Source organism: Megalops cyprinoides, chromosome 14, assembly GCF_013368585.1.
Source record: "Megalops cyprinoides isolate fMegCyp1 chromosome 14, fMegCyp1.pri, whole genome shotgun sequence".
Lineage (NCBI taxonomy): Eukaryota > Metazoa > Chordata > Actinopteri > Elopiformes > Megalopidae > Megalops > Megalops cyprinoides.
This window is the reverse complement of record NC_050596.1, coordinates 6,888,521-6,915,230: the sequence shown is the minus strand read 5'-3', so window position 1 is coordinate 6,915,230 and position 26,710 is coordinate 6,888,521. Positions and strand designations below refer to the sequence as shown.

The 26,710-nt window shown below is 39.8% G+C and overlaps 1 protein-coding gene across 1 annotated transcript in view; it reads left to right on the top strand.

The window, feature by feature from the left end:
- The window catches only part of LOC118788919 (gamma-aminobutyric acid receptor subunit gamma-3), a 108,554-nt gene that overhangs the window by 72,193 nt on the left and 9,651 nt on the right, over positions 1–26,710 (top strand). The window contains exon 6 of the mRNA XM_036545127.1: positions 20,403–20,540. Within this exon, the coding sequence (XP_036401020.1) occupies positions 20,403–20,540 (138 nt within the window). The remainder of the gene's footprint in view (positions 1–20,402; positions 20,541–26,710) is intronic.

The window sequence follows — 26,710 nt, the reverse complement described above, 5'->3', positions numbered from 1 at the left end:
GACAGGAGTAAACAAAATGGCCGGCCCTCTGTGTTTACTGAGCTTAAAGCTCCAAATGTAAATCTCTATAGGGATATCTCCTTAGCTTGGTCAGAGTGTGAGTGATGGTTCTCCTCTCTGGGCTTTTTTCCACTGGTGGAACTGGAAACCAGAGGAAACCACCGAGTTCTGGTTCCAGGGGCTTTCAGTTGTTTTTCTTTTCGGGCCATGCAAGCTGAAGCCCTGTTGCTTCGGCCTCACATTAGAGCTGTTTGTTGCCAGCTGGAGCCATTTCACTGCTTAAGAAAATAGACAGTTTGCTTCTAGGACATGAGCAGGAACCATGCCAGCTCTGTGGTTTCAGGGTCTAGCTTCCCTGCCTGAAGTTGTGATAAGAAGCCTTGTCAACCAGGGTTAGCAGGTGGCAATGATAGCAATAATGGCAATAATGTTCTGCCTCATTAATTCGGGCTATTTTCTAGAGCAGTCCATACTCTATATTCTAATACATTCTATACATTCCATGCTAATGGAAGACTTCTCCACATTCTAGAGTCCATATACAGACTCCATGTTCTGCCTATTGTACAAATAAAATTATTGTACATTTATGCATACAAGAAATGACTCCATTTTCTATATCACAAAAACAGGAGAATATGCTTCAGAATGAATACATTTCCATTGCTTTGTGACTGTCCTCTTCTAATTGATTTGGTTACTAGCTTTGAAGAAAATACTGAATGTTCAATGCTCAAAGGAAATGCTCTTTGAAAATGCTTAGTAAAATAATTAAATATTAACAGAGCAAAACTGTGCACTTTTTGACAAAAAATCTTTATCTCCACAGAGAACGTACTTCTAATTTCAAGCTCCAATCGCTGAAAGAATTCTTTCACTTATAATTACAAGTTAAAATTCCAATTATTTTTCAGAGGACAAACCACAGGTGTCCTTGAAGAACATTTTATTTTCATCAACTTGAGCACCAAATGCAGTTTTAATTTAAAGGCTTGGGGGGCTTTTCTTCAGCATTTTAATCTCTCTAGACAATCTGCGATTCCACGCACATACTGTAATTCTGCATATCCTTCAGCGACCTCAAGAAAGGGTGACGCGATGCTAACGATGCCACGAGAAAGTCGATGACGCTTGTGATGGAAGCGGACGCCATTGAAGTGCTGCCCCATCGAATACAAGTGGTCTTACAAAGAGAAACTTAGCCTGCTCACACAAGCACCTGACAGAGAGGTGACACCAATGCACAGGGATTACAGTACATGGCAGCTTAAATGGCCGTGGCCTCTTCTGTGTGACGTAACTTCTGTCACTGTTTCTGTTCACTATTGGGTGGGCAGGGTGGCTGGACACGTCCAATCAACTGTGAGGTTTTGCATGTTTTCCAGCTTTTCAAGCCGCACACGAGTTTTGATGTTGGATTGTTGCTCCAGATCCAGATCCAGTACAAAGACATGCAACCCACATCCCTCGAAACAAATCCTTTTACAGATGGACCTGCTTCTGAGCACATTTCATGGCCCCATGTTTGTGATTTAAGAATACACAGTACTGTGGTGTAAAACCTGAAACAGAAATAGTGTTCTCTTCAAGTAATGTAAATTTCTGTCTATTCCCAAGGACATACCCCCCCCCCCCCCCAAGTATGAATCCATATCCCACACAGAATAATTCAGAAGGGATGATCATTATTAATCATTGGTGACTTGTACCTGATTTGAATAAGGCTGACGACGTACAATATATTTCACTCAGCAGAAGCAAGGGAGAAAAATAATTGAAATTTAAAATTGGCCATATCAGTGAGTTATGTTTCCCTACTCTCTCAGTGCCCATTTACAGCTCATTCACATCATGTTTTGTTTAATTACAATCAAGGGAACGAAATGTAGTTCTGTGCTTGAAACAGTAGGGCTGTTTTTTGTGTTTATTCTTTTTGACTTGAAAGCTCTGGTTTTCATTAGCTGCGTAACACAATGCCCATGTTGTTTTATAGACCTGTCAGTGACAGTTTTGGAGTTTTGTACTGACAGTTGAAGTGATTTGTGTTTGCAGTTCATTTTTGTTACACTGTGCGTCTGGAGTAGGAACAATCTTACAAGGAGATGGAAACTTAAAATAAAGCTATTTTACCTGTATGTTTATATGTGGGCATTTTAGTGTAACTGCACTTTACTCTGATAGTGTCTACACCTTGACACAAAGTAACTGATGGGGAACACATATTTTTAGTTCATGTCATACATTTACATACTTTATTTGAATAACTACCTTTAACCCTTTCCTTAGCATGACTCCACGCCTTAGTTTATCCCTCTTGCTAACCTTGAGCCTAAACCTAATCCCAGCACTATCCTTCATACTACTACTATTTATAATAAAACTAATAATTATAGTAATTATAATAATAATAGGATCCATAAACAAACCGGCTGATGTAACTATGTGAAAACTTTCCACGTGATGGACCAGGTATCTGCAGTGTTGTTAAGAGGATCATCCCAGATGTGTGAAGTTTAATACAATATTGTCAAAGCTCAATAAATATACCTATTAAATCCTGTGCTGAGACAGACAAGCTGGATGGCCCATGCTGTCTTCAATTCACAAGGGATTCCGATTAATTAATTTAGCACAATTTACACTAATGTTTTTTGTGTGTGCAGAAAATTTTGTTGCAGAATGTCCTTGCTTTGTCACCACACAGCTTTGGCAGGCAGTTACAGAGCACCTGTTTAACTACCGTGTAATTTACTCACTTAATGTGGAGTGTGACCTATTATATTATACTATCTAAAACGGACCAGATGTTCAAAACTGGTGTGTTTACTGTTTACCAGCCCATGCAGAGCTGCATTTGTACTGGCCCAGCACTTCACCTGCTCTTGTAGTTAATGACATCATTATTCAAAGCAGGTACTGGTCATGTGGAGACAAACCACTTCTATGGATTTTCACTTCCTCTTACCAACAGTGTTCTTGATATTCATTGCCATGTGTTCAGGAAAGACACGGCAGGTTGCATACAGTCCCTGTATCCAAGCAATAAAGGAGATCTCAGTTTGTAACCAAACAGGAAAAAAGATCAGTTTAAAACATTAACAAGAGATCTCAATTTCTTACTAAATTATGAAGGTGATTTTTTAATCTCAAATTCTGACTCCTTTCCATGTTAACTGTTGATTTCATTCATATTAGTACATTTCAAGAGCGTTACTCCAGCACTGGTTTGGCAATCACTGAAGGACGTCCTGTCTTTCAGCGAGAGCTTTTTTCCCCCTCTAACAGAAAGGTGTACTGCAGAATGAGAGTGTTTGGCAGAGTAGAGCTGAAACACACGGGGCAAAAATGGGGATTGCTGGCCAGGCCAGCAGTGTTTGGACTCATAGCCTTGTTTGCCATCCCAAATTCTCTCACAGAGGCGCAAGACGTAGCACAGCAGCTACATGATTCATACTTCATGATTGTAAACATTGCTTGAGTTTCATATTTGTTTTCGTTCTTCAAGTCATACCCCATTCTTTCTGGACAAGGTCAGAGATGCACTCAAAATGGCCACAAGTGCTAACAACTTGGACATGATTTTTGACCTTTTATTTAATAGATATAACATCACATGAAGACTCCAGTAGTTTTATGGCTCTGTTGGGTATGGAAAGTGAAGCCCACAGAAAATCATAATTTTATGATAAGGATGTTCAAATGTTAAATATCTAATTTGTCCTGCCAGCAATTAAATTCAATTGTCTGTGGTTGCTATTTTATTATCTTCTTTTAGGTTAGAATGTAACTGAGATTCATGGGGGAGAACAGAAGAAGATCTATATGGAAATAGCTTGAGAGTAACTACAGATTGTAACTACAGTTTATTGCTGGGGGTAACACAATGTATTTCCTCCATGTCTTGAAAAGTTCCAAAGATTAAATTTACACTTCAGGAATGCTGGGACAGAACTTAAGGTATGGAGGGTGGAAGGAACACAATTGTAGTTGTTAAACGCAATATTTAGAGTGCGTACTTTAAACATTGATCTGTATACAACCAGAAAGCAAATCTACACTGGCACAGAAATAGAAAGCACTTACAAATGGATGGATCTGAGAGAGCCAGAGGTGTTGCCATAGCAATGTAGACAAATGATTTTAAAGGGAATACAGACTGTGTTAAAGATAGCCACTTAGTCTAACAAGAACTAGATTTTACACACCATTGCTTTAACAGAGAGAAGACACTCTAAGAAAGAGGTGTCTGGGCCCCATAATGTTTAATTTACTCTTGCAAATCTTTTCGTTGATGTAGGTTTTTCATAGGCAGTTTTACTGAGGTTGTTTGTTCATGTGTAGAAATTTCTGGATTTAAGGACTGGCACTCCCTCTTTGGAACATTGCTTTACTGTTTTATCAACATTGCTGAATCACCTTTAACATTTTATCATCAATGCTACAATGCATTGCAGGTCAGTTTTTTAGGAAACAGATGGCCATCTGGGACATAGCTCATACCAGGCACAGTCTGTGCAGCAGCAGAATAGGCAATATAAACAGGTACATATTAATCATGGGAGGTGACAATGGAAGTGTTTTCCATATCTTGAGGTTTTTAGTATGTGTGGATTTTGAACATGACCTACAGTACACTTGACAGCATGGTAGAGTGGTAAAGGAGCTTTTATCTTAATGGTTTCAGGTTCAATTCCCAGGTGGGGCAGTGCCGTTGTACCCATGAGCAAGGTGCTTACCATGAATTGCTTCAGTAAATATCCAACTGTATAAATGGATATCATGTTAAAGTGAAATCTATGTAAACCACTCTGGGGAAGAGCTTCTATTAAGCAAATATGTAATATGTAATGCAACATCTAATGGTCAGTTTTAACAACTCTGACGTGTATAGCCCCTGTTCCACAGCTGTGGGACCAGAACCCTTGGACCCCGCAGGTTTTTATTTTACTGTGTGTTTCACACCTTTATTTTTCAGACTACGTTTGCCTATTTAAATACAACAAGCAGAACATGCAACCTAGTGTTACAGAGTTGTCTGAAATAATTGCATGGCATTGAGTTGCACTTGTGAATTGGCTGTCAAAAGAGGACTATTATAATGTGTTGTCCATGACAAGTCTGAAAAAAAAATCATATTAAAGTGGCTCAAGTGTAACGGGGAGGGCTCAGTAAAGCAACAAATAGAGGCCAGCGGCCTTTTCAAGGCTGATATCAATGTCCCCCGCAGACCAGGTGTAATGGAAATTTCACAGACTTAATGTAGCTGAACTACGTTACTCTCCCTTTTAGCAGTGTAGCAAGCTACATTGTTAACCATCCCCAATTACTGTAGGACAGGGTTCGTCTCTTTGAATGAACAGAGGAACAAAGATTAAAAAAGGAACGCATGGATGTCTTTACTGTGCTGTTTCTACCCAATGGATCTCCAGTCATTTGGTTAATGACTTGACTACAGATAGAAGGGAGTACAAAGATACTGCCAACACTGTTGCACTATGGGAAATACAGTTAGAATCATGGATTACTGTAATGTGAACCATATTAAGAGACATTGGGTCACTTGACAAAAAGCAGTGCTACTTACATTTACATTTATTCATTTGGCAGACATTTTTATCCAAAGCATTTACAAGTGAGGTACAGTACAACACAAGCAAAGAGCCATACGGAGTCAACAATATTAGAAGCACTGCATGACCAGGTTTTTATGGTTGGCCAGGCAAGGTACATACTAGCAGGTAAAGCTAACGAGTGCATTAAACCATTAGATTACATTTTTTATATAATTTTATTTTATAACTTAGTAGGAGACAGTTTTAGACATGAGAAGTTCCTTTAGGGGGTAGTGTTACAAGTGCTCAGGTGAGAGCAGAAGAGCTGTGTTTTCAGATTTTTCTTGAAGACAGAGAGCGACTCGGCAGAAAGGATGAAGTGTGTACTTTATGTCCCGTGATGACTTCCCACGTGATTCCTTCCCTGTCACACCCACATAAATCCCACAGGGTTGATGAATTCCAGCTTTGTTGGAATTTGTTGGAATCAGAGCTGGTATTCATTTGAAAGGGGCATCAAGATGCAAAATTCCTTCATGGAAAATATGGAAGAAGAATGTTTAGATAGTTAGATAGACATTTACATGGATAGATAGATGTTAATTCTCCCCAGAAAGGATATTTGTTTCCACAGCCATGAATAGTCATACATACGGTATATAGCACAGGACACAAGGTAATGACATAACACCGGCAAGATTAACAAGACTACATCACCTACTACATCACCCATTACATTACTGTCATTTAGCAGACGTATTCAGAGCGACTTACTTAGGTTACAATTTTACGCATTATCTACTTATAAAGCAATTGATATTGAGGCAATTCTAGTTTAAGGACCTTGCCCAACAACAGCAAGGCCCCAGCAGTGAATCAAACCAACAATCTCCTCACCACTACACCACATTCCCCACCTAAATACAGACACGCATTTGGGTGAGGCAGACGAGTGGTCAGTTCATTCGATGATACAGCATGCTGAGGCAGAAAATACGGCTCATGTTCACAATGCTGGGTCAACTGAATGCTCAAACTGCAGGTGTGTGCTTTTTTTGTGCAAAGCCTGTGGAGTTACAGGAAGGCTTGCTATCGATGTGGACACTTCATATATTTGGTACTCAGCCAACAAGATTTCTGTTGGCAAGTAGAGATGTGTAAGAGGTGTTGAACATTCCTCAAGGCTCTGGACAAAACGTAATCTCAGTCACCTACTTATGGCGCTTGAGTGCCTTCCGTCCAAGATGCAATTTTCCATCCCACTCCTCTGTATAGCGCACTGTGTGGGAATGCATTCCTCCCATAGACTTATTATTCTCACACTTTCACAGCGAATCCAAGTGCTTCAGGAGCCATAAATAAAGATTTATGATTTAAATAAAGATTAATGCCAATCACTTGCAGAGAAGAAAAAAGGATTCCTGCTTCTTTTCATGGTTAACTGTAGTGCCAAGTTCCTGGATTTTGCTGGGAAATTGCTCATTATTATTACTTATTATTTGTTAACAGATGGATCACAGCTCGCCTGCCCCTAAGGAAAATGAATAGCCTTACAACACATGCAATATCCGCACTACCATACCCCTTGTGGTATTCTCACTTTAAAGCACATTTAAAAAGTCATTATCATCATTTCTGATGATGGGTGTACTAATATAAATAAACCATGAGAAAACAAACAAATATTATAACAATCTGCCAACCCCCACCAAGGGGGGAAGGGTGTGAATTCCAGTACTATTCTTTTATTCTGTTACTTTTTCTGTTTATTTTTGCTGAAATGATGACTAGAAGAAAGGTCTCCCCCTCTAGGAAAATTAGCTTGGCATTGTCAAATAAACGCTTTGCTACTGTTAGCGTTTGTCTTGTCCTGTTGTCAGAGGGCTGCCCCCAGGCACGATTTGAGACTAATCTTGGATAATCTAAAGTGATCCGAACATTAGACCTCATTTCAATATTCATGCCCCGACCGGCTCCCAGGGACGCTGTGTCACCGAGCTCTGTGAAAGAAAGGTCTATTGTCTCCCTTTCATTATTTCCCTCTCTGAGCATTAGGGCTCTGCACTTTCTCCCTGCAACAGCACTTCTGCTTCAGGAAAGTTTTCCCTCGAGCGTGATTAATTAAAACTGAACTAAGTCTGAACAAACCAAAAGATTTTTAAAATGCGGAAAAAAAGAGGTGAAACACTGCTGGTTTAACAGACCACAAGCTGCAGGGATGAAAAATGTAGTGCCTTGGCTTCTTATGAAGACAATGGAGGACAGTCACCTGAGGGAAAACGTTAAAGCCATTGGTGGAATGACCTTCGACAAGGGAGTAGGTGTCCGTGTACTATATGCATGCCTCCGCAGCTAGGGTGATTTAATAGCCTTAAAGAGTGCTTGTTTCTGGACCATTACCTGGAACAAGAGGCTTGATCTCCCAGACAAAGGAATAATTGCCATTTTTTGATAAACCGGTGCAATTCAAATGTCCTTGTTACAGGTTAATGTAATTTAACTTAATGATGTTTTTGTTTTGTTTTGTTTCTTAAGTACCACCAGCAGGCCACACACACGATGTAAACCTTATTTTTGCTCTTTCATTGCAGAGGTCTTTGAGTGGAGAATGGCTCATGGTGTGGTATTGTGTCTACCTGTTAACTGCAGGTAGTATTTTGCACATTGTTTCTGTACAAGTCCTTCAGTGAAGCTTGTATTCACAGCAGACTGTGACCACAGACACCTGTGGAATTCAGACTCACTCGCACATGGTGTTATGATTAAAGCTGTGAATCAGATTTGCCTCCTCATCCCTTAAACATCCATCAGTGTGAGCAAGACCAAATGGTGTATGCACCTCTCTGTCAGTGATCATCTGTCCTGTTTATTTCTTGGCTCAGAGTGTATCCAGGCCACATACATACATAAACACATAAATACTCACCCACAAACACAATCACACAATCACATATACATACTCACACACACACCCACATAAACTCACACATATACACTCACACAAGCATAGTCACATGTACACCTACACTCATTCTACCTCTCACACATACATAAATGGCAATATACATGCACCCACACATGCACGCAAATGTATGTGCACACATTCAAACACATGCACACACCACACACGCACCCATGCACCCACCCACGAGTCATCACACACACACACACACACACATACACACAGCAGTAGACACATTAGCAGTGAGAACTCCTTTCCCTGCTTCGGTGCATTGCAGTGCATAAACCCACAACACACTTTACAAATGCGCATGCAGAGAAACTCCAAATGCCAAAACGCTCCTAATGACCCGAGAGGATCCACAGTGTGGCTCAGAGATGAGAAAACAATTGAAAAAAATGAATCTCTATTAAATCAGGTCTCTTCTTCTACGCAGAACTGGGGGCTAAGAGGGCAGGCTCCTGTGGTTATTTCCATTTTAAAAGGAGCGGACGTGGCAGGGCTATTCGCTGAATGTAACCCGGCGAGATCCCTCGTGGTTTCCCCAAGTTTGCGAGAGAGGTCGCCTTTCAGGAGCAAGAGGGGGAGTGAGTCACCAGACAGCCCCCTGTCTGAGTCCACCTGGAGCCATGCCTTAGACCCGAAATGCATGAACCTCACTATCAAAGGCCTCTCTGCTGACTATGTGCATGGGGAATAAATTCAGTTTTCACTTCTCATTTTCTCGACTCATTTTTCCATAGAACAGAGTGTATTTTGTGCATTATGGGTCTAATTATGGAGCCATAATGGACTCCAGCCTCAAGCAAAAAAAAAAAAAAATTAAGTGTGCAGATTTGTTATTGGCTATATCAAATATGAAATGAAACACATCATTCCAAACAAAATGATACACAAGGGATATTATTGAATCAATTTGCCTTTGGAGGCAGGTTTAACAACGGTGCCATTGCCATGCAAATATAAGATATTTGCGCAAAAGATTTGAATTTATACCTTTGAAAAAAACAGTAACCTTTGGGTGTGTTATGTGTCACACATACCCATAAACCTCAGCTCCATCAAGCCAGCAGAAAGAATGTGACTCCTCTCACACCAGCAGGCCTCCCTGTTCCCTTTGAGTTACAGCCGTTTTCAAAAGTAACATAATGAACAGAGTAGGCGGCTCACATGGCTTGGATGAATGTTATCCTGGGGGAACTACAGAGCATGTCCTTGGCCTTACTGAGGTGATGTTTTCTTTGAGGGTAACACAGGTGCGAGCAGGCACAGACCTGGTGAACAGTCCTGCAAGAGGAGACACGAGACAAAACGAAATGTCCGTGCCCCATCGCTGAGGTGCACGGAACACCCTCCGTCATTAGTCTTCTTCCCGGCAAAGCACATTAAGACCAACGTCAGACTGCGCAGCACTCTTTCACTCTCTCTCTCTCCGTCTCCTGGAGTTATGCCACCACTACTTCGATCTGAAGCTCTAGGAAAGAAAAGATAATTAAATTTGTCTAATCATTTAATGATGGCAGAGTAACACATGGAGCACCACGTTATGATGGCGTGTTTGAACTGAGGAAACTGAGCATACTTATTCTCTTCGACATTAGAAGTTTTTGTTTTTTTTTTGTTTTGTTTTCTTCTCAAATTGAGAAACCAGATCTGAATGCTATGTTTTAAAAAGATCTCAGTAATTGTTTTATTAGCCTTTAGCATCAACCTGAAGATGCGGAATGCTTCTTCAACCCACTGTGATATTTTTTCACAGTCTGTGGAAAAAAAAAAGAAAGTGAAACAGCAATAACCTTTGTGCTGTGTGACGAACTCTCATAATAGTCTGAGTACACCAGAGGAACCATTGGGCCTTTTTGTTTGAGAGGAAACACTGTGAGTCTCGGATGCTGGGACGTTCAGTGTGTGCTAACACCATTGCTGCAGAGAACTCATATGCAAGAGAAATGAGGGCACACCGGCAGTCCCTTCCCCGAGATTCTGTTCTGTCAGCAGGGCAGAGCTCACTGACCGTTCCAGAGGTCTGGAAGTGGACCGTTTCAGAGCCCCTTGCCAAAAAAAGAGAGAACATACTTTCCTGCTGGAAACCTACTGTGTGTTGATCTGGTGATATATTAATGGTTTAACGCACTAAACTTGGCAGACAGCTGTGGGCAGCCAGACAGGCAGCTGGCCGTTTAGATAGATTACCTGATGGCATTTTCGGAAAGGGCCCTCGACAGCTCTGAAATGCCGGAACATTTGTTTTGGGGATGGAAGATGGTGCTCGAAACACACATCAGGCACCGAGTACTGCTTCTTGACAAAACATTAGGTCAATCAGTGTGGAGTGTTTTTTATTTTGATTTTCATACGCTGCAGGTGCAATAGGTGTGACGCCACAGGCTTTATGCTAAGTGGGGGAAATCAGGGTCTTGTTTAATGGAGCCGGGCTTGGCCGTCCCCGCTCTGTCACTGGCGCTTGATAGATGGCTGCTGGCATAGCTGTGCGGACCCTGTCAGAAGAGGTGCTGATGCGTTACGTGGCCCCGGCGAATCACGCGCCTGAAAGGCCAAGGAGTGAGTGCCGAACGCACGGCTCGGCATGACTCATCCGTCACTGACTCACTGGTCACGTGTCCCTCGGCCTCTTGCTGCCACATGGCCCCTTCTAATGAAACGGACTTCTTGTGCACATGTAACAGGGTGGAGGTTGACCCCATTGTAACATTGTGTCTTTATGGATCGTGCCTAAAATCATGAAAGTGGCTACATCTGAGGTATTGTCAGGCAATGCCTTGCAGAAGCTTGGTCTTTATGGTATTTTTTTTTACATACATAAGATAAGATTTGGTGCATTTTGGATTCAGGAAAGCCCCTGCAATGTAACGCAATATAGCACTGAAGATTGGCACGCCATGTAACCTGTGCAGATTTTTAATTCTCCGATCTCCGCCCCCCTCCCAAGGGTTTGCGATGTGTTTATTTGCCAGCTTGATTTATGGGTGTATTTTAGGCGCCTACAGCCTGTTTAATTACGAGGGAGAAATGGGGCGGATTGTGTTTAAAAATTAATCTGAGAACCACATCTGTATTTTTTACTCAAACAGATATACAGTCCTTTAGCTGTTGTTGTTGTCTTCGCTCGAGCCACTGTATCCCAGAACATGTACATGTGTCTGGAAGGAAAATTGATACAGTTGAAATGAGCTGTTAATAAGTCACATTAGATAGATCCATTAGCTTATACCATCTACCCTGACACCACTGTTGGGGCCCCACCTGACTCAGTAAAGATTGGAATATAGCATTCACTGCCACTGTGCACAATAATTAAGATTACCAAAGAGTGGGATCCTCTTCATATTGTGGGCTTATACACTGTGTTATTCTCAGTGCTCGGGGTAATATTAGTGTAATAGTTTTGTGTCATGATTTGAGTGCTCAGGGCTATATCACTAAAATAGTGTTATATTGTTATATGTCAGCGCTGGAGGTATTTAAGTGTAATTGAATCATATTATATATTTGTAGTGTGGGGGGTAATAATATTATATTAATATTATTTTATGATCAGTGTTGGGGGAATATTAGTTTAATAGTAATCTACTATGATATCTTCCATTTACTCATAGTAACCCATAGTATTCCCATAGTAACATGACTAACATGATTGAGTTCTTATTTGTGCCATTTTATTATAGATGTGTTTAAGAAATGAATAAGAGAGAGCACACAAAGACGCTATAACAGTGATGACCTGGCCACTTACTGTTTCTGTCTAAAAATGCTCACACTGTTTCTAGTTAGTTGATGAAGGAAGCAAAAATATAAAGTGGTATGCAATGGGCACCCAGACACTGCCTTTCTGTCAAGTGTCAGGAATGCATGCTTCACATCTAAAAATAAAGCTCCTGACCACCGTATACACAGCACTTAGTGTCATTGCCAAGGACTGACTGGATTCAGAATGCCTGACACTAATGCACTTGGAGTCTATTTGGCAGGAGCCACCCCAGAATTAGAATTGCTTGATCACAATCACAATGAGACAGCTTTGTTCCAAGATATTGGCAAGCTCTAATCAGCTGTTGCTCGGCTAATTAATGAGTCACTACAGAGAGTGGGCATATGCCAGTGAAGTTCTGAATTTTTCACTGGCAGCAGACTTTTGATCTTCTTTTGGACTGAAAGCTGTTAATTTAGTAAATTGCCAAAAAAATCATGAAATATAATTTTTGAAAAAAACTTGAAAAAAATAATGTTAAATAGATATATATTTTCTTTACATGAAAAGGCCCTAGTGACTTACATAGCTACAGTGCACCTATTGTGTATAGTGCACATTGTTAAACCTGTGTGTGACTTCTGTAATAAGCCCATTACGTATGTATATACAGAGGTATCAGACCCACTTAATGGGGAGTGGGGCTGAAAATGACTGTGTACAGAGCATTCTGTCTGTCTCTGTAATTTCTCAAAATCTTTTCTTGATTGAAGCATTAGCATCACCAGAAATGTCCATGCTTTAAATATGCTAACGAGCAGATGTGCTGTTCATTGAGTTGCATAGATTTACCTCTCGTTATTAATAACCATGCTCAAGGGTACCAAAGCAGTGCCCCTTCTGGGACTCGTTATACTATTTTCAAAAATGTGGTGAGATGAGATGTTTATGATGTGATTATATGCCTGCATGCTTGTGCACAATACTGCATTCCTGTTCCACAATAGTAATATAATGAAGAATGCTTCATCGTATCTTGGCTAATGTTTATGGATATCACAATTTTTAGTTTAAAAAGTAATATGATATGTACAGTGCAAAGTACAACAGCATGGGTAACATATAATGTTTTACATAAATCAAGAAACAGCTTTTATTAAGATGACATCTTAAGGTCTTTCAGTTTCTGAAGGTAGAATCTTGATTGTAAAAACATAAAGAGTAGAATTTTGACTTGTTGCACTATAGCAAATAAAATTTGACAGATTGATTGAGAATCCTGGGACCATTGCATAATACTGCATTCAGTATAATTGGTTGAAGACGGTATTGTCTTAAAAAAGAATAATCACCTACCTCTAATTTTTCTTTGTAATGACAAACTGGATTCTAAAGTTCAATTTTACTGTATTTCCATTTTCATTTATTCTTTTGGCAGACATGGTTATCCTCATCAACTATCAAAAACTACATTTAGCAAGATCAGACAAATAACCATATAGACTGCATTACCTTTGCCATCCTTGAGATATAATGTTATTCTGGGACAAAGACATAAGTGGTTAACAACTGATTATTGGTTAGTGAACTAATAGGAAAGGAACCTGTAGAAAGAAGAGAAAAAATGTGTAGATGAAGGGTATTTTTTGAGAAGTTATGTCTATAGAATGTTTAATTTTGCTTGTGAAAATTCAGCACCTTGGAAAATATAGACACAATTACAAGTTTGAACATGCAGTGCATATGGCCATATGCCATTTATTTAGAGTTTATCATATTCCACAGTTTGCACCATCACTCCAGTTCATTAATGGAAAAAAAGAGGCAGCAGTCATGTATCTTTGTCCCAAGGGTATGCTTTCTTACTGTTGTCATGAGTCATGCTGCACACTGGAGCACCTTTTGTACGAATAGACTTGTTATTTACAAAATAGGGTTTGCTTTGTACTGACCCACTTTGTGTGCTGTGGTAAGAGTGTGACTGAGAGCTGAGGCATTTTGATCCTGTGAATTTAGTTTTTCATCTCGCGAACAGTCATCACCGCAAACACGTCCCGCACCCAGGCTTTCTCTCGTCATAGATTCCTTACCTCTCATCACCTCCCAGAGACCAGAGCCGTGTGAAGACTCTGCTCTGCTCAGACAGACTCTGAGAGAGGAGAACATTGACTTCAGAATGAATCCCCCACAGCGCATGTTTCATTTGCTATTCTCTCAGGTACTTGCTGTGGGTTTTTATATTTATTTATTTCATCTGTTTTCTTACAAACCGCGAACCCAAAAAAGGCATGCGTTTCATTCATAACAATGTGGATCACCCCATAAACTTGCAGGGGATTTTGATCCTTCCGTTGTCACCATTGTGGAAAAGCTGAGCAACACTATCCACAGACAAGGCTAGACGTGAAGTAATTTGCAGTTCTTGTCCAAATGAAACAATAAAGAGCTGGACCAGAGTGAAGTAGAGTGGACCCCCACAGACATATATTGCCCAGAGGATGTACACTTGGGGAGAGGGAGAGTGTGAGTCAGACAAGTGCAGCAGATGTTAGCCATCTTGTTAAACTGAACCACTTACAGTTCATAACTGATCCAATGATTCACTTATCTTCCTGTGTGTTTGATTAAAAGAGCTGGCCCGGCTTGTGAGTTTGGAGGTTCTATCAAAAACCTCCAACTGGGCAACAGTGTGGCATAATGTAAGGAACAGGACTTATAACTGAAAACTTGCTGGTTTAATTCCCCTCTGGGGCACCGCTGTCATACCCTTGGGCAAGACACCTAACCTACAATGGCCTCAGTCAATACCCAGTTGCACAAATGGATAAAATTGTAACCCATGTAAGTTGCTTTGGGTAAGAGTGTCTGCTAAAAGACAATAATGTAATGATGTAATGTAATAAAGAATACTTCAAAATCACAGCTGAATGGGGTGCACCTAAAGAGTGCAGTAAAAAAAGCAAAATAAAGCTACCCAGAACCATTAACATTCACTTGGTAGGGAGAGTGCCGTTCCTGGAGGTTTAATGGACTAGCTTCTCCATTGGATGGGACAAGGAGGTAATCGGGACAACCTCTGTGCTGAAGTAGAACAAAGCAGCAGGAGATAGCCTGGCGAGCATTTGCAACACTTACATAAGGAAATACACTGAATCCTCTCAAACCAAAATGGTGTTCTTTCAAATGCAAAATTTCACTGCTCTTTCATTTAGCCATTTACTTAAGCTTCTGAGTGTGTTAGATCTTGTTGTGATTGTTATTAGCGGTGTTTAATGGGAAAGAGTGGAGTCCACCATTCTCGCTCTCGGTGATGGAAATGAATGATTCAGTCCGGCTCCCCATTGTGAAGGGTAAGCCGTTCTTACAGCAGCACTAAAGGCAGCTCTTGCCTGACTTCAAGAAGAGACAAACCACGCTTTTCCACACCCACACAGAGTCTGTAGGCCTCCAAACTGACAGCATGTTTGGGAATTTTTTCACCCCAGTTTGGTCGACTTCATGTTGCGTCTTGGGGAGGATTTTTTTTTAAAGCAGGCCGATCTGGTCTGATCCCTGATTGAGCGGTAACAGTGAACATTCTGGAGGGGGTCTCAGGAGACTCCTCGGGTCAGACGAAAGACTTCATTTTTGAACACTCCATTTGCTTTCCCTCAATTCCTCCCTTAGCCTCCCCATCGTCTCTGGGAATAGGAACTTTTAATTAACCAATTATAGTGAGTCAGATATAATTAATTACAAGTATTTGGATTGGGTTTAATTCAAATTAGCCACACTGCTGTGCATAGCTGCTATTCAGTAGTAGGTGTCTGGCCAACTTGCTTTGGATGGTATCCAGGATATAGATTCGTAATTTGTTTATATTGCATAACTTGCATATGGCATGCATAAGGTGGGATTTTGTCCTTTTTTGCAGCTTTAACTTAGATGTTGACAATGAAAATTACTCCTACTCATGTGCAGTTTTATATTACCAGGAACATAGACCATGTTGAGAGCAAAACTACATTGTACACACAGGCACACAAACATAACAGATAAGCGACATCATTCATGTATCTGCAGATTTAAATAGCCCCCATAAATCTGAGCTCCTTGCTATATGTTTATTTTTGTGAGCATGTGCTGTCTTCAATACCAAGTGAGGAGGCGGTGGTTTAGAAGCTGCTGTGTTACACATCTGTGACTAAACAATTTGCTTGCTTGTGCTTTGTTTGCTCAGTTTATGAGGATGAAGCAGTGCCCTTAGTTATGATTCTACATGTAATTTCCAGATTGTGTCAGTTTGGATTAATGGTTCAGATGTAGTCGCATTCCACAAAGGGCTGAACAAGAACTGTGAAGGACAGCAACTGGAGGCATATTAGAATTTAGAGGAGGAAATAGGTGGCTTCTAGTTCCCTGTTAATGACTGTAAGTCAGAGTGCAAACATTCCATCTGGGTCATTCCATACCTTCACACATACAAAGTGCTAAAATAATCCAGCCTAATGCTGTTTAGGAATCTACTGTTTTCTTCATGTTCAGTAATGTGCCTTAGGTCCTAACTCTCTTAAGTACAGTCTGGTGACAAGTGTAATCACCTGTTGCTCCTGATATGGAACTGTGGGCAGGCCCCTGTCAAGCCTGCAGGACTATGGATATATAGGACCAGAAGTGGGCCTGACTGCCACAGACAAGTTATCTGACAGCTAGACAGTCACCTGTTACTGATATAGATTTTGTCGACTTACCTGAGGAAATTCCCAACAGTTTTCACTCCTTACAGACCAACAGTACACAGTATACAGTAATATACAGTAGCACTTCAAATAAAATAATTATAAATGATTATATATTTATTATATTTATTATATTTATTTTATATATAAATAATTCAAATAAATTATTAATCCTAAACAATGGTTACAATGACAAATTCACAGGAGCGACTTGGTTATCATTTCATACTTAAAAATATTACCAAAGACGGGTACAATAGGGTGGAGCTTATTTTATTTTGTCGAATAACCTCTGAGACATGAATAATAAAAAAACACAAAGTGATATTCAGTGATGAGACTTTGCTCTCAGTGCAGACTATTAAGCCTAAAATTACACTGCTCTCCACAGCGCCCACAAACCAAATGTATCGGGAAGATTGAGCGTGCCGTGATCCGTTCGCCCCGTTTCTTCTCTGGCGGAAATCATTGGACAGCAGTCTCGTTCCCATGGTGATGGATTTTTTTTTTTCTTATGAACTGGAATTTGCTTACCTTTTAGACTATCATGCCCAAGGGCTTCAGATGCATAAAGTACAGAGCAGACCTAATGCAGAGAGAGACTAGGGGAGCCTGGAGAGAGGATGAATGGTAGGCTGTCTGGCATTAGCTGAGAACACATAGCACAAACAGATTACCCACTCTTCAAAAAAATAAATAAATAAATACAACTAATAACCTAAACTAAATAATTTGTTGGCAGACAGTAGGGTCAGGGTGTAATTTCTCAGTTTTCCTCTCACTGAAGAGTTTGGCAGAACAGAAGAGCAGAACTAAAAAGAGGGAATAGGATCTCCACCCTAATTGCCAGAAAGCCTCCAAAATAAATTACACTGTTTGAAGAGGAGAAGAGATAGATATATTGTTCTTGTGCATTTCTCGGTGGCTATCTGATGTGGGAATCACTGAATTTAGCATTTTCTTTTTCTGGAAAAATAATTTTTGAAGAACGTGTTGGCCACTGCATTGATGGTATTTTTCTGAAAAGAATTTAGCACAAGGCTAAACAACACATGAAAATTGGTATGTTTTAAAATATCTCTGTTCGTAGGATTATGCTTATCCTCAGGCACATCTAATTTGTACCTCAGGAGGAACGGGCAGGAAGAGGGACAGCAAAATCTTTCCTCACAAGATGGTAGTTGGAAGTAGTGCTAGTTGGAAAAAACTGATTTAGCAGAGTTTGGAGTCTGCCTGAAAACTCCTACCACGGAGCTTCACTGTAAAACTAAAATGATTATGCAGCACTCTGCAGGTCCGCATAAATCCAGAGATTTCAAAAAGTCGAGGCTTCTGTGCGTCGCTCCGATTAGTTTATCCCCACAATTAATAATAAAGTACAAAATATGGATTTTGTTTTTCCCCCTGAATTTGTATTGATATGGCTTTTGCTTAATCCCTCACTGGAGACCAATAACGGAGGATTAAGGAAGCCGCTTTGTGGAAGCGGCACAGGTGCCATGGCAGGGCCAGTGCAGTCAGCCTCCACTTGGCCCCAGTGGAGGCATTTGCGAACAAACGGCTGCGCTTTCTATGCAGCTTTGCCATTTAAGTGCCTGGTTATTAATGCAGTATGTAAATGGAGGCTTTCCACATCACCTTTGCCATACCATTCGGGCTCGGGAAAATGCCTCCGTCTCGCAGAAATAACGACCCACAGATTGGTAAATATGGGAGCAAATGTGGAATTCTGTGAATGTGCAGAGGCGCATATAATGCATGTCTATTGTGAACAGGTGCTTAGCTGTGTTGAAGCCAAAGGCATTTGTCACAAAACTTATATATTGTAATGCCTCAGAGAGGGATTTTTCAGGGGAAAATACAGGATTATGTGCTGACTGCAGTCTTACTCCCTTAAGGAAGGGCCAATGAGGTGGGTAAAATAATTGCTGAAATACGTAATTACCCAAAATACAGTTCCAAAGTTATCACTGCCTCACTGCAGAGTAGAGGGAAATATTTCCCGAAAGATGTTCTCTTTCAAGTGTTTGGGTTTTTTAATAAACAATAAATGACTCAAGGTGGTCTAAACATTTGTAACACCCAGTTGTACCTTTCTCTCATAAATGCAGGCCATTATTTGTTTACATTTGGAGCTTTAAATACTTTTTGTCAGCTTTTGTTCAGATAAGATGCAAGGGAGAAATTAATGACATTTCAAAAATTAAAAAAAAAAAACAGAGAAACACCAGACAATGACACAAATGACATTCACTTAATCAAGAGTGTTTGAGAACAATTAGCAATTAGGAAAGCTTCTTCCCCCACACTTAATATGTTTGCACTGTTAATTGAACATCTATTGCCTCTAACAGCTATATCAAATCATAATTGATAATCATTTACTTTTCTATCAATAGGATTAATGCACACATTTGCTGGGAAATTTAATTGCGTTGCCATTTTAATGAATGCAGTAAACAACCGGGTAGTGGATTGTACAGAAAATCATTTGAGGAGGATTAAATGCATTCTGTTTATTCTGGTCATGCTAAACCAGAAAGGGACAGGAACTGCAATGATCATTTAGAACATTCTGTAATGTTGTGAAACCATACATTCAAACATCTCCTCAAAAGCACCGCAGTATGAACTGTAGTGGCAAACCTCTGGCACCCGTGAGATCTGTACTGTCAGCCTTATTCTAATCACAGCCATCTAAATCGCATTTTACCGCATCCAAGAGGCCACCGAAATCAACAGGTTCAGCAGGTTTCACCCAAATCTGTCCCAATTTTTTTTTCCAAGCCATCCTGTTCTCAGACAGACAAACACACAGGGTCAATCACAACCTCATCTCTGGCTGGTGGGATATCAGCATGGAACTACTGTCTCCATGGAATCAAATTTGTTTGTTGAGAGTTGTCACAGCGCCCATTCTGCCAGAATCTAGAACAGCACATACATGCTACAACAACATGTGCTAATAATATCAATACGTTTTCATTACAACACTGACTCAATCCACAAATTTACCCTTCTTTTACCCCCCCCCCCCCCCCCCCCACACACACACACACACCCCGCCAAAGCTTTGAATATTCGCTGTTGATTATTACCGAAGCTCCGGGGTCCAAAAAATGGTATTCAGGACAGGCCTATATTTATTATTTGTTGACTTCTTGTGAAAAAGCGTCTAATTCCAAACCTTGATGTCTTGGAAAGACAGGCCATCTTTCATTGTGATGTGTTGTGTGGGGTCACACACATTTCCTTTGTAATTATGGACAGACAGCTCTGTGGTCACACACAAATACTTACAAATACTGGGGTCTCACACACACACACACACACACACACACACACACACACACACTTTCTTTGTTATTACAGACAGATAGCCCTGTGGTTCACACACGTACACTTCAGAATTACAGACAGATACTCCTGGGCTCACACAAACACATCTTTTGTAATTACAGACGGATACCCCCGAGATGAGATGATCTACAAGTGGAGGAAGAACTCTGTCGAAGCTGCAGATCAGAAATCCTGGAGACTTTATCAGTTCGATTTCATGGGCCTACGAAACACCACCGATGTAGTGAAGACATCAGCAGGTAAGCAAAAAAAACTGCTTTGCTTCTTAATATTGATATGGTATTGTCGTCACTGGTGTCATTAAAGCTATGATGTTTGACTCACTAAGATTCTACCCAAAGAGACCATTGAAATGTCACTGTATTATTGTCAATTTGAGGCATGGGGATGAGGTAGCCTTTAATAAAAGCCTAATAACTCGAGGTAATGACGCAGTTCAAAAGGCCTTGACAGAGGTGCACTTGTGTGTGAATAACCTATGAGCTTCAAACACTTCATGTATGAATGGAATAATATACTCTTCAAATTACTCAAGAACAAAGTGAACAATATAAAATTAGAATTTTTGAAAACAAAACATATTGAATCAAGGTCATTTAATTCCACCATTTTTATTCATTTATATTAGAATTTATTTGATGGCTGGATTGTTTTTATAAAGTTAATATAAAAATAGTCTGAGAATCTTTTTCAGTCTTCAGGTTCTTTGTTTCTTATTTAATTTAATAATTAATTTCTTTTTAGATTTTATTTTTCTTCACCTTTCTTTAAATAGCCCTGCGTAGACCCCACATAAATAGAATTAAGAGAGGTTTTGACTGAAGTTCAGCCTGGCACAGATTCTGGCTGTGTTATTGCAGTACCAGATCCTCTCTTTTGCTCCTGTGTACCCCAGCTACTTTCCACAATCAAGTCACAACATAATAGCAGCTTCCTGTTAGATGCTTCATGAGACTGACTCTGATGCATCATGGTCTCTTCTCATACTTTCCTTTGGTCCGTTTCATCTGACAGAATTTAAAAAAAGAAAAAAATCCTATTCAGTATTGTCAGGTTTGAGTTTTAGCTTCAGCTTTTGTAATAGTAATAATATAGTTCCTCTTCAGGTCCATAATGAATCTGTTGTCCTGTAGTTAGTAAGCTATTATTAACAAGCACTTTATAAGCACATACATATGCACAAAAAACATCACAGTGCCTCAGTGATAGCGAGCAAGTGCTACAGTTCTTTTATGGCTTCATCTGCACACAGTCCTGGACTTTAGGTGATCAAATGGTTCTGTCCTTTGTGCATAATGCCTGTCTTGTTGCTATGGCGTCAAAACTAAGGGCAGGTATGCATAAGGTGTCTAATGTTTCCTTTTCCAATAGATGAAATGAGTGGCTTAAACTCACAGCTTAACCGGCTGATATGGTCAGTTCAGTCAACAACCTAAGGTTTGTGTTAATTGCACTGCCAAAGTTAAAACCTTCTAAATAATGATTTGTTTACATGCTGATAGAGTATTATCTGAGCAAACATTTAAACATGAGTATAAAACAGAACAATTCAGTTAATCATTACACCCATTGACAGTTTGGTTATCTATTAGAGCCTGATTTAAGTAGTCTGTATTTACAATTATGCTTCTGGATAAGTAGTTCTACAAAATGACTGGATTAAATTAAAACTACCAATTTATTTTAAACAAATGTCCAATATCATGTATGTATATCATGACATTTCATTAGCGTTGATTAATTTTTTTTTCCCTCATTTTCTTCACTGTTAACCCTCTGTGAGTGTTCATACAGATTCAATCTTGAACACGCACTAAAACATGCATTCAACCGCATTGCAATCTGGTAGGTTTATCCCTTGTGAAAACATCTGATTACATTTGGAATTAAGCTTTTGTAGGAATATTATATAGGATAACCATCTGTTAGGACCTTATGCTAGATGTCACTCATTGTCCTGTTAGTGACTGCTTTCATGAGCTGCTAGGTGAGCTACCTGTATAGTTAGGGCGTGGCGACATTAAATGAGAGATTCTTTAACTGTATGGCATCATGTGACCACAGTGCATTGCGACAGAGGCTCTACAACTACAGAGCATTGCTACACTGTAAAACAAAAAAAAAAGTCATGCCCATGCCACAACCAGTCTGTCACATTGTGTTACAGCACTTGTGGTTATTTATATTATTATTGTTATTTATTTAGCAGATGCTTTTATCTGGAGCAACTTAGCAGGCCTTCATACAATATATATTTAATGCATATCACTGTGGCAACAACAGCAAGACTGAAAGCACAAAACAGACAGCAATACACTGAAGCATCAAGCAGTAAAAGAGTGAAAAAAATATTAGCATGCAATGTTAATCATTTTAGCACACACATAGTGACTAACAATTATCTGTAAGAGAAGCATGCCTACATCCTGCTAAACTGAGCCAAATAGTGATCTATCATACGACACATTACTGTACTTCACATCATGGTGTCCCATTACCTTAGTTTAGCAGATGCTCTTATCCAGAGAAACTTACATCACTTATAGTTTGGGCATATTATCAATTTGTACAGCTGGATATTTACTGAGGCAGCAGCGGGATCGAACCTGTGGGTTATGAGCCCAGCTCCTCAGTACTATGTCATACTGCTGCCCATTTACATGTTGGGAGGGTGAAATGTGTTAAAAGTGTAAAATTATGCAGAGCACTAGACAAACTGGGGGTTTGACTTATGTAGAGCAGGGGGGTATTGAAGAACTTGATTTTAAGATAATGCCACCCCAGGCAGAGACACCTGAAACGCAAGGTAAAGCGGGCAGCAATAATTACATTACATTGTTGTCATTTAGCGCACACTCTCATCCAGAGCAACTTGCAGATTTCATCTAATAAAATGGCACGAAAAGGTGCACAAACAAGCCACCGCTAACCGCACATGAACAAGCGTCAGTGCCAAACATAGAGCTGAGCTCGCAAGTGCATGCCTAGATCAACATGTAAGTGCAAGGCAATATACCCAACAGAGGGACTATAGCATTCCAAATACAATGCTAACACATACCCCAAGGTAAACCTGCACATAAATAATTACACACAAAGTAGTACCCTGAAGTACACTTCCACCTATATAATTACACATAAAGGGAATGAAAAATCTTGCATAGGAAGGGGGACCAAGGTGTAGCCTGAAGAGGTGGGTCTTCAGTCTGTGATGGAGAGGTAGTGAAAGAGAAAGGAAAAGGAAGGGAAAAACTGTGAGCAGAAAAAACAGACCTTACTTGGTGTAAATGGAGAACAAGCATGGATTCTAGCATGGAGCCCTGGGGAACTCCATGAGAGAGTGTGAGAATTGAGAGAGTGTGAGAAAACCAGATCATATCAAGATGTCTCAGCAAGAATGATGTGACAGTTATGTTGTAAACCAGCCCATATAGCTACCCAAGACATCCACCCTATCTCTGTGAGAATTTCTCCATGTCAAACATCACATATATTCCCAGAAACATCACTACAGAGGAAAGGAAGGATGCTTACATGGAGTTGAGGCCACAGTAACTGAGAGGGGAGCTGTCTCCATGGACTACCCAACCCTGCAACTAGACTGGTTAAGGTCAAAGAAGCTGGTTTTTCTAAAAGAAAAAAAAACTCATGGATTTTGGAGAGAAAGGGGAGCAAAGAGAAAGAGTGGCAGTTTAAAATACTGAAAGGCCAAGGGTGTTTTTTCTTTTTCCAGAAGAGGTCTGAAGTGTGCCCGTTTGAAGGTAGCTGGCAAACAGCCAAAGGTGAGGAAGGTAAAGAGGGGGGACATGAAGAGAAGAGGATCAGGAGAGACCTTTTGAAAGAGGGAAGAGGGGATAGAGGCGAGGGGGCAGGTGGTTGGCTTGTTTCACACAATTTTTTATATTCCTGTAGCACCACACAATTGAAATTTATTTTAAAGGAACATATGACACATCTGATTTCTCCATGTTGAATGTGTTTACACAAAAATGGGGAAAACAAGTGAGTGCTATGAATATGGAAATCCTCACAATTGAAAACGGCAGTGTTTCTGATTATAGTCACAAACTGAAATTGTGCAGTTATTTAGTTGATATTTCTGAGATGAAACATGTTCTGTAACCACTATCTAGTCATAATTCAGCAGAATGAAGCTAAAAGTCACCACTGGTATAAAATGTTTTCACAAAAAAAAAAGATATATAAGCAGGCAAGTAGGACAGATAGTTACATTGTACTCTTTCCTATCCTAGCAGCCTGTTGCCCTTCCCATAAATACAGACTCAAAAACTATTTCTTTGCTAACTATTCTAGGAATTATGTAAAAAGAATGAAAACAGGAAAAACCGAGGAAAAACTTCCAAGAATGTTCACACTCACTATAAGCGTGGGGGGGACAGATCTTTGTCAAGTTTCCAATGTGGTGTTTGGAGATATAGGGAAATGTCTAAACAGACATTAATATACGATGCGTTCAATCATCTAAACATAAACAGTTTTATTAGCTGTTTGAGGCTTTAAAATCATGCAACCTTCAGACAGCCCCAACACCCTAAGGCAGGTAAAAGGTGGTAAAAAGTGATTTCTGTGTGATATTAAGTAGGTTTATTCAACATGGATACTTGTGCAAAACTATGGAGACTTGGTTTAAGAATATCGAGAACTTACCCATACTACACAGACATGGGCTCCAGAAACCTCTCCCTCCTGTGGAATCCATTTTGAAAAGCTGTTATCTTTAGATATTCATCATCCGTTGTCTCGGGTGCTCCCGCTGCTGATTTAAATGGTCAAATTGTCCTTGCGCTAATCCAGCCCTTTGAACACCCAAGTGTGTTTGCATTAGTTCATAGGGCTAGGTCTGAGCTCGCTCTCTGTAATTTCTGCAGATACACAGGAAAATAATTACACACGTCTTTGTGGTGAAGTATATTTATTTTATCCTGATTCACATCAAACAAGTTATCACACCCCTCGCTGTTCGCACAGAGCGACAGCAGGAGACGCCAGCTGGTGGCTGAAGGAATGGATCTCCTTCTGGCAAATTAATTGCTTTGCAAGTTTGTTAACTGCTACAGAGCACAAAATGGTTTCATTTAGACGTGCGGCAGCATGCACTCTTCACTTGATATGGATGTCATTAGCAAAAGAAGCCAAGTATTAAGAAGATAAGTTTGTATTGTGGTAGTGTTCATCAGAACAAGAGATTGGTACATGTAATCCTTAGTTTAAGAGATGGCTCTCTCTGAATGTGATCACTTAAATGCAGGGAAACTAAAAAAGGAATCGATTTATGAAGAGAGTGGAAGTTGCCTTTTTTTTTTTGATTATCAACATATGTTGCACACATAATATAACAGAGTTTGGAACAGTGTATGACAACAAAAAAGCATGGATGGATGAATGAAAATGCCATTCAAGCAGCCATTCAAAAGAGACATATAAAAGAGTTCAGTTAGATCAAAACTTTAAGAAGAGCGAGTGGTTCATCAATCAATATTCCCTGGAGTTTAATACATCAAATTCATTGACAACACATACCAGGAAAGGTGCATTTTGGCTTGTGGCCAGAACACCTCCTGGTATGCCCTGTAGTGCATCATTAAACTATGCTATCTGCTATCCAGTAAGGTTTAGCATCATGCTAACTTTCATGTAGGTAATCCCATAATAATTATACTCGTTTTTTGTATAGCACCTCTATAGCACACAACAACTACAGAACAGGACAACACTTAAACATAAATAAAAAGAGAAAAACATAAAACAATTGACATAACAATGTACAACAAATACAGTTTTCAGCTGTTTTGAATTATATGATCAAATTTAAGCCAGAAGCATTTGTATTTATTTTCAATTTATTATTTTGTTGTTGGAAGGTGGTTTATATATTATAAGTATATATATATTATATAGCGGTTTATATATCCAAGTGAGAGGTGCTGGGTTGTGTCGAATATACACTTTGTATTTGCAGTATACCCTTGAGTGGGGAAAAAGAAAATTACTTTAGAAATCACCAGAAAGTTAGTGAAATCTATTTAGGGTAAGTTGTAAAGACAAGAAACAAAAGGGGAAATCAGTGCCTTGCAGGTCAGGCCTCTCAACACCAGAGAGGAGCACTGTCAAACTGTTTTGTTCTACTGTAATTGTTCTCAGAAGAGCATACAGTTTATACAGGATTTTTTTTTATCATCTCTCCATATTAGAGCTGTTTACTTGAGCTGTTGGGTGGCGTGTCTTGTGTCAAGACCTTCTTGATCATTTTCAGTTGGCTGCTCTAGAGGAGTAATACTTGTTCCCTTTTTTTTGTTGTTGTTTTCTCTAGAGCGTTTATGTAGATGAGAATTTACCTGTCTGAACTGTTTTTTTTTGCCTGAAGATTTAATTAAATAGGTTTCATGAA